The 8,490-nt window shown below is 60.6% G+C and overlaps 1 protein-coding gene across 4 annotated transcripts; it reads right to left on the bottom strand.

Moving 5' to 3' along the window:
- Positions 1-479: 479 nt before the first annotated feature.
- PRSS16 (serine protease 16) lies at positions 480-7,659 on the bottom strand. Of its 4 annotated transcripts, none has more exons than XM_080806655.1 (12): positions 7,533-7,659; positions 7,287-7,456; positions 6,916-7,015; positions 6,698-6,827; positions 5,339-5,462; positions 5,017-5,094; positions 4,888-4,935; positions 3,948-4,238; positions 3,081-3,222; positions 1,106-1,285; positions 881-1,026; positions 480-777 (listed from the first exon to the last, which is right to left on the bottom strand). In XM_080806655.1, the coding sequence occupies exons 1-12, from the start codon at positions 7,600-7,602 to the stop codon at positions 709-711; spliced, it is 1,548 nt and encodes a 515-aa protein (XP_080662781.1). In that variant the 5' UTR covers positions 7,603-7,659; the 3' UTR covers positions 480-708. The 4 variants fall into 4 exon arrangements, with proteins under 4 accessions (XP_080662781.1, XP_080662782.1, XP_080662783.1 ...); XM_080806656.1 differs by having other exon boundaries at positions 518-777; positions 881-1,017; XM_080806657.1 differs by lacking the exon at positions 3,948-4,238 and having other exon boundaries at positions 518-777.
- Positions 7,660-8,490: the final 831 nt, after the last annotated feature.

Genomic DNA, 8,490 nt, shown 5'->3' with positions numbered 1-8,490 from the left:
AGACAAAGGCAGAGCCTTTGAGAGGAACAGTGAGAGGCAGGGGCGGCTCGGGGTCCGAGGTCTGAGCAGGGTCTGAGCAGGACTTGGGCCAGAGCGCATTGCTCTGACATTCGGCATTAAAAACACCAGTATTCCTTCTGTCACGTGGCGCCCTGGAGAGAAGACAGCTGAGTAGGAACCAGGGAGCGAGTTCTCACCAGACACCTGATTTTCCTGTGCCTTAATCTCATACTTCCCGGTTTCCAGAACCATGAGAAATCACTAGCTCTGTCCCTAAGCCACCCCATCTATCACGAGTTCTCTTACAGCAGCCCGAAGGGGCTCCTGCCAAGCTTGACTTGATTCCTACTAAGATCGCTGTGTTTCTGGAAGTAGGAAAAAAATAATCAATGTGAGATCGGGCCAGAATTCTATGACACAAAGTGGCTTTCCAGAAGATACCTGAAGCAACAAAAAAGGATAGCCACGAAACGATTAATAAAATGCTCCCTAAAAAATAAAATGAAAAACCAATATTCACAATGAGGGTAATTCTCCACCTATATTTACACAACTCTGGGTCCCACAACACTTTCCGCCAACCTTTGTGGACGCAGGGCCTGAAGCCCAGTTCCCGATTTCCTCCTTCCCCACGAGCTGCTTGCTTCCTCTGGTGAGTCCGTCCAGGACCGAGGTGGCCACCCAGGGAGAGGCGAGGGTATGGACCCCTCAGCCCCCCCTGCTCACCGAGCTCTGCTTTGCCAGCCCGAGCCAGATCTGCAGCTGCTGGGAGATGCTCTGTGGGGAGAACCGGAAAGGTCAGACCCTGGCCGGGGGAGGGCAGGCCCGTGCGAAGCAATATGCAAATGAGCATGCCGGGACCGGAGCGAGGCTCTCGTACCTGGCGCCCTAGGCGGAGGCTGGGGGAGTCGGAGGGCCTCTCCGGGGCCATGTCCATGCAGTGGGAAGCACCGGGGATGAGAAGGGCTGCCTCCGAGGGTCCCAAGGCTTGTGTTACGCTCAGCACGTGCCAGGGGTCTGTGTCCCCTGGTAAGAAAGGGAAGAATGATGTGCTGCGCCCTGGCTAGCTGCGGATCTAGGAGGCAGGGTCCGATGCCCGGCTCACCATTCATGAACAGCACCTGGGTGGCCCCCGGGGTCTGGCCACCATAGTACGAGTTGGTCTGGCCCACGGCCTGCACGACGGATGAAGTGGAGAGCCCGAACACCTGCTCGCAGAGCTCCAGCTGGGAGGGCAGTGCTGGGAGCCGGGAGAAAGGGCATCCGGGGTCCTCACAGGTGACATCTGTGGAAGGAGAGTCTGTCATCCTGGGGCCTTCAGCCCTCCCCTTTACTAATCACTTATAGAGCTTTCTCTGGTGATGATCAAATCAGCTCCATACCCTCCCTTCAGTAAGTTCCCAGGGTAGGAGGAATCCTAGAGGGAGCATGACAGGCTCCAGCAGAGCATCCAGACAAGGCAAAGACAGAAAAGAGAAAGCCTCAGAAAGAGAGGAGCCTGCACGGGCACGTTGCGGGGGGTGGGGGGTACGGACACAGGAATGAAAAGCACAAACTGGACCACGCCTCCCTTGCTTAAATTCCCTGACTCCCCCTCCACCCCCAGCCTTCATGGAACTCCCTTAGCCTGACATTCACTCATTCCTTTCTCCACCATTTATTGAGCACCTCCTGTATGCTCAGAGGCATTGTGAACAGTATTGGGAACACAGTAGCAACCAAGATAGTCCCAGGCTCCGAGGTGACAGGGCTCACAGTGCAGAGGGGGCGACAGGCAAAAAGGTCTGTATGATAAGACTGTGGGAAGCACTAGGGGGAGAAACACGGAACTGTGGAGGGGGTGGGACGGTAGGCCAGGGGGCAGACTTAGCTCCAGCAATCAGGTAAGGCTTCCTGAGGAGGAAGCATCTTGTGAGGAGTGAACTGGGTGATGAGAGGAAGACAAGTAATCCGGGACAGGCGAATAGTATGGGCCAAGTTCCTGAGGTTTCAAGAAAGCTGGTACATTAGGCGGTCAAAATATGCAATGTCTTGTCATCATCATCATCATCATAATGATAATAATAATAAGTATTTGGGGAGTACCTGCTGTATACCAGTGTTATTTTTAGCATGCGACATATATTACCTCCCTTAATTCCAGAAACAACCTTATGAGACAAGCGCTGTCGTTATTCCCACTTTACAGATGTGGAAACTAAGGCCCAGGGGGAGAGCTTAGGTTATTTGCCCAAGTTTGTACAAGATCACATCACTATGAAACAATGCAATTGGACTTCTAGTACTTCGCTTTAAACCATATCTTCACTGCCTTCAGGGGATGTGGAAAGGATCTGAACTCTGGGGTACGGTACTCAGATTTAGCATTGAAATTACAGGAAGTTCCGCTACATTCGTATTTCAGAGAAAAAAACCACGTTTTTAGTATAAGTATGTTCCATGCAATATTTGGGTCATGCACTAAAAAGTGTTTATCTGAAATTCAAATGTAACTGGGCATCCTGTATTTTATTTGGCAATCCCACCCTAGGACCCATGGGTTTGAGCAGAGGAAGGACAAGGTCGTATTTAGAAAGATCTCTCTCAATGCGGTGAGGAAATTGGATTTTATGGGTGAAAAGAAGACCTGGAGACCAGAGAGGAGGCTGGGTCAGGGGTGGGGCCTCCACCAGGACAGCAGAGCTGGGAACAGAGAGGGGCTGAGGTGAACAGGCAGGGCTCAGGGACTGACAGGCTGTGGGGACAAAGGGAAGGAGGCACGGGAAACACTGCCAGGGTTTCTAGGCGGTAACTGGGGAGATGGTGGGGCCCTTCCTGGGACACGGATGAAGCGCAGATTGGAGGGATGATCACCCATGTGGAGGGCTTGTGTGAGAGAAGCTGTGTGAGGGCCCAGGGCAGGCGCACACTCCAGTGGAGTGTCTATCCTCTAGCCCCACACCCGCAGGCTAGACAATGCACAGCGGTCTGGCCAGTTGTGCCAGCAAAATGAAAATCAGTCCGGACCCTCCAGGAGACAGCTTGTCTGGGCACAGCACAGAATGCTGTTTTTGGGGGTGATGGTGCGGTGGGCCACTCACAGAAGCCGAACTCCGTGCAAGTCTGGTACAACCACTGCCGGTCACCCACACCGGACACCTGGGGGTCTGTGACCTTCAGTCGTGCCACTGTCTCCGCTCGGGAGAAGCTTAGACACCGCTGGCCCAGGCTGTGCATGACAACCTAGGGGACAATACACACATACATACATACATTCCTCCTGTCCAGGCAGCAAGTCAGGGCCCAGGGCCAGAAAGCATACATAAGTCCTTGCAAGTCAAAGGTCAGAAGTCCAAAGATCTGCGGAGTTCTTGTGGGAGTCAGGGGTCAGAGTGAGTGGTGCCTGGGTGCCTGTGGGTTAGAGGTGCTAGATGGCTGTGAGACCCTGGGCAAGTATCATCTCCTGGACGTGGGTTTCCTCATCTGTAAGTGGGGATAAAAACAGTGCCTAGCTCCTAGAACTATCACGAGGATTCGGTGAAATAATATATGTGAAGCCCTTCTTACAGCATTTGGTGCAGACAGCGCTGGACAAGAAAGAGCTGTTTGTAGCTGTGGATTCCGAGGCTGGGATCCCCGGCTCTACTACATTTCCTCCTTCCTTCTGTAAATGCTAATTGAGCTTCTGCTCTGCGCTAGACTCAGTTGCAGGCCCGGGGAAGTGGACAGAACAAGCTGGGCAAAAGAGGTAACAGTCACAGTCGCTAACACCTGCAAACTGCATGCTTCCCTTGACCGACTTCACTGCACCTCCTAGAGGGCGCGGAGGTGTCATCCTTATTTCACAGATGAGAAAACTACTGCTCAGAAGGGTTCACGCTGGCCCAAGGTCCGGCAGAGGAGCAGGCACACCGCCCCCCGGCCGCCCCGCACCCGCCCCGCACCAAGCCGCGCGCAGGGCCGCTCACCTGCACGGCCCGCCGGAGCCCGTGGTAGGGCGCGGAGCGGCTGCGGTTGCTCCGGCCTTCGAGGAGGAGTCCGCAGAGCCGCCGCACGCTCAGCGGCGCTCCCGCCTGCGCGTCGTACTGCACGGCGCCCCCGACCAGCGCCTGCAGCGCGCCCAGCAGCTCCGCCTGGTCCTCCGCGCGGCCCAGCGACGAGCAGGCGCCCAGCTCCGCCCGCAGCGCCCCGCGAGCCTCCCCGCCCGCGCGCAGCCGCCGCTCCACGTCCGCGAAGGCTGCGGACGCCGCCGCCCGGCACTGCGGGGAGCGAGGGTCCGCGCTGGTGAAGCCCCGGGCCTGGGCCTAGCCTTTCCTGGCCGCCGACCGGCGTCGCTCCCGAGCGCTCCACCTCCCCGGAACGGCCGCCCGAGGCCGCGCCCCCGGCGGTGCTCCCCGCGGCCGTCGCCCCGGGTCCCGCCCCGCTAGCCTCTCCCTCCTGATAGGCCCCCGCCCCGCGCGGAGCCCCACCCCCTGAGAAGGTCGCTCCCGACTCCCTTACCCCTCCGGAGCCTCAATCCCCTGAGAGGGCCCCGCATCTCCGACCCCTTACCCGGAGCGGAGCCTCACCCTCAGATAGGGTCGTGCCACCCCACCCCCAGCCCGCGCGGAGCCTCTCTCTCCCGAAGGGGTCGCCCCCAACCCCCTTGCCCCGCGCGGAACCTCATCTCCCCTCATCTCCCCGAGAGGGTCGGGGCGTGATGCCCCGTATCAGCCCCGCCCCTGCCGGGGCGCCCCGCTTTTCGGTGCCCGCCCCTTCTCTCGGTCCATCGCCCTAAAGTCCGCCCACCTTCCGGGTCTCGGGCCTCCCTCAGACCCCCGCACCTTGCAAGCTGCCCCCTTTCCCTCTAGCCCCCACCTTCCAAGGCCTCCCGTCCCCCTACCCCCTCGGACTGGCCCCATCTCCTACCTCGGGGGATCCGCCGACAGCCGTGCTCATTAGGCTTCTGGACACCACCTGCAGGGGGGCCGCGGGAGAAGGAATCAGGGGGTTCCCCGCGCGAGGACCCCTCCCGCACCCGCCGCCCGCCGTCCTCACCTCGTTATACTCCGAGAAATCCAGCACGGCCCGCACCGGCGCGGAGGAGGCCACCGAGGCGAAAATGAGGTGGGGGAACTGCGGGAGGACAGCCGTCAGCCTGCGGGCCCAGGGACCGGGGACCCCACACTCCCGCCCCCCACGTCACTCCCGCGTCCCAAGTCTTGCCTAAGTCCTGCGGTCTCAGGCAAGACCCCACCCTCTGGTGACTCTGGTGACAAGCTCCTCAGGGGGGAGAGGAGTGCGCGGGGGGAGCGAACGGGGACCGGGTACCCCTGTCCTCCGAAGGGGACCCCCAGCCCGCCCCGAGAGTCCCGGGGACCTTCAGCCTGGCCCAGGCGGCCAGGGAGCCGGCGTACGAGCCTCCGAAGCAGATCCAGGGGCTGGCGGTGGACACGTTGAAGAGGCGGGCGAGTGCCAGGCGGGCCGAGGCCACGTCCGCCAGCCTGGGGGCAGAGGGGAGGCTCGGTGGGCCCTTCTCGCCGGGAGCCCCCGGACGCGGAGACCCGGGGACCCCGAGACGTGATTGGGGGGGTGTGGCCGGACGCCAGGGCTCTTCTCCCGGGATGGGGTTGAGGGCTCCCCGCGCCCCGCGTTCTCAGCCTGGGCCAGGGGAGGCCCCTCGGGAGAGCCTCCACCCGCCCCCCCCCGGGCTACGTGGGGGAGGAAAAACCTCTGAGGTGTTTTAAGTGGAAACCTGACAAGTCCGGTCAAAGAGGGAGAGCCACTCGGGAAGAGCTGGGGTCCCAGGCTGGAGCGGGCGAAGCCACCCGAGGAAGGACAGACCCAATTAAAAGAGCGGCTCTGGGATGCGTCTAACACCTCTTGCCTATCCTAAGTGTTTTTCTTTCTTCCCGGACTTTCGGAAACGGTAAGTGCATCCCTCCTGCCGCTAGAAACCGGCATCGCTTGTGGGAAATGGAGAGACCGAGAGAATGAAAGACCGAGGTGGGGACAGGGAGGGGTGCAGGCCGAAGGGAGGCCGAGAGACGTCGGGTGGGAAAGGGACAGATCAGTCCTGCGGGGGGCAGTGGACCGCAGCGGAGCGGGTGTAGGACCTGGACGGGCTGTCGCAGAGTCAGGTCCGGGAGGGGCGAAGCGGGGAGGGAGCTGCACAAACATGGGGAGCAGCCCCCTCCCTGCAGAGGGAAGTGAGCCCCGACGTCCGAAGTCCGGAGAGCCGACAGGCCTCTGCGTAGCTGGAGCCCAGAGAGCGGGAGAAAGTGGGGGTGGAGGGTTCACAGCGGACCTCGGGGCCACCGCGAAGATACCCCTTTCCTCTAAGCGAGAGGAGAGGCCTGGGAGAGACGCCTGCGAGGGGGAGACAAGCGGGGCTGTGCTGTGCCCGCCCTCGCGCGTCTGGACAGTACACGGCGGGGCTGGAGCAGAAGCTGAAGACCAGGGGGGACGCTGTGTCCTCTGGGGCCCAGTTGCGGGGCTCTGGACCCGAGGGCTGCAGTGACACAGAGAGTGAGGCAGGTATGGCCTGAGAGAAAGAGAGGGAGGACAGAGACCCAGAGATCCAGAGAGAGAGCGTAAGACACTGAAAAAGAGGAGAAAACATGAACCAGAGACCCAGGGGTCCGTTTCAGGCCGCACGACAACAATGCACGGGCCCCAGTGATGCAGGGAGGCTGAGACACAGACCCCGCCATCCTGCCGCCCAGGACAAGTCACTCACGCGTGCCGGCTGGACAGGAAGCCGAGCTGGGCCACTTCCAGGCCCCCAGCGGGCATACTCAGCCCGTAAAACCTGTGCTCCAGGCCGATCACCAGGGCCCCCCAGGCTGGGGCCAGCGCGGCAGGGTGCCCTGTGAAGAGTGTGTGGTTGGGGGACGTGCAAGCCGCCCCTGCCCCCACCAGCTCCCCAGCCGCGTCTCCCCCATCCTCGCTTCTTACCTCTCATCACGGATCCGGACCCGAGGCTGCCCTCGCCCCCCAGATGCAGGAACACGGGTCCGCGCGGGCCGGCCCAGTGCTGGTCATTCACCCAGTACCGCTGACGGGTGGGATGGGGAAGAAGGAGTAGGCTGGAGAGGCCTGACCTCCCCGTTCTTCCCGGGTCCTTGCTGCCTCCCTCCCTTCGGGCTCGTCCTTTATGTTTGTGGTAGTACGTGAAATAGGCTTGTTTATCTCCCGTTTATCTCTTCAGAGGGCCAGGGGGGCGCTGACAGAGGGCGGAGGATGAGCCTCGGGGCCCAGGGATGTGGGGACTGGGGGCAGAGCTAGGGAAGGAAGGCGGCGGCGGGCTCCCCTTCTCCTGGCCTCACCTGCAGGAAGGACCGCCTGTCGGACGCGTTGAAGGGGTCCAGCGGCTGCTCCAGCCACCCCTGTTTTGGGAGGTTCGGGAAGGCCCCAGCCCCTGGGCCCGAAGTCAGGCTCAGGCCCGAGCTCTCCTGAACCCGCTGGATGTGCTCCCCCAGGCGCCTCAGGAGGGAGGCTGTGGGACACAGACGGGGAAGGAGTCAGGCCAGGCCCCCTTGGGAGACCCTGCCTGACCCTCAGCGTCCTCCTACCTGGAGCCGAGGCCCCCCGGAGGGAGAGCAGGAGCAGAGGGCCCAGCCACAGGGCGGGCCTGCCGGCCATGCTGTCCCGTCTTCCGCGCAAGCCTCCGGGCGCTCTGCTCGCCCGTCACCCTTCGTCAGTTTCCCGGCGTGGCCTTCACACTTATAGCCTTTGGCCAGGAGCCGGGGTTCTTTTCGGACGCTTCTCCCCGGACAGGCGTCTGTGGCAGCCACCACAGCGGGGCAGCGACGCCAGAGTGGGCATGTGGAGGCCTGCAGACCTGGGCCCTGAGACCCAGTTTCTCTCTCGCTCGCTCGCTGCCCCTGGATTTCCCATCCCTCTGTCCCCCAGCCTCCCCGTTTCCAGGCCTGACTCTACCTTCTGTCCTTCAGAGTATACACCCCGGGACCTGGCCCTGCCCACTCGCTCTGCTTTCCTCACTCCTCCTCGCATGTCCTCAGACACTCTCTTCTCTTTTGTCTTCTCTGCTTGAGCGTCTGTCCCTGTCCCAGTCTTGCCCCATCTGCTTCCCTATCTCCCCTCTTTCCGCTCCTTAGCATAGTCCCCTGTCTCACCGCCCTTAAAAAAAAAAAGCCTGTTTTGGAAAAGGAGAAGGATTTCCCTTAGCTTTAAAGAAACACAAGAATGCCAACAAACTTTTTACTTTTTTAAAAGATTGTATTTATTTACTTGAGAGATAGAGTGAACAGGACTCCACACTGAGCAGGGAGCCCAACGTGGGACTCGATCCCAGGACCCTGAGATCATGACCCGAGCAAAAGGCAGATGCTTCACCTACTGAGCCACCCGGGCACCCCAACTTTTTACTTTTTAAGTAAGAAGAGGGTCTGGCCAGGTGTCTGTTAGCTCAGGTGGGCAGAAGGTGCTGCTAACAACACTGATGTTGTGGGTTTGATCCCCAGACAGTCCAAGAAAGGCGTTAGTTCCTGTGTTTAAATAAAATTAATT

This window comes from Martes martes (assembly GCF_963455335.1).
Source record: "Martes martes genome assembly, chromosome: 6".
Taxonomy (NCBI): Eukaryota; Metazoa; Chordata; class Mammalia; order Carnivora; family Mustelidae; genus Martes; species Martes martes.
This window is presented reverse-complemented; position numbering and strand designations above follow the sequence as displayed.

Excerpts from the sequence above, each read along its gene's own strand:
- PRSS16 (XM_080806655.1), bottom strand. The coding sequence starts at position 7,602 with ATGGCCGGCAGGCCCGCCCTGTGGCTGGGCCCTCTGCTCCTGCTCTCC. Across the intron at positions 3,223-3,947 it reads GGCTCCGGCGGGCCGTGCAG|GTTGTCATGCACAGCCTGGG; the intron begins GTGAGCGGCCCT and ends ATTGTCCCCTAG. Across the intron at positions 1,027-1,105 it reads CCAGGTGCTGTTCATGAATG|GGGACACAGACCCCTGGCAC; the intron begins GTGAGCCGGGCA and ends CTTTCTTACCAG.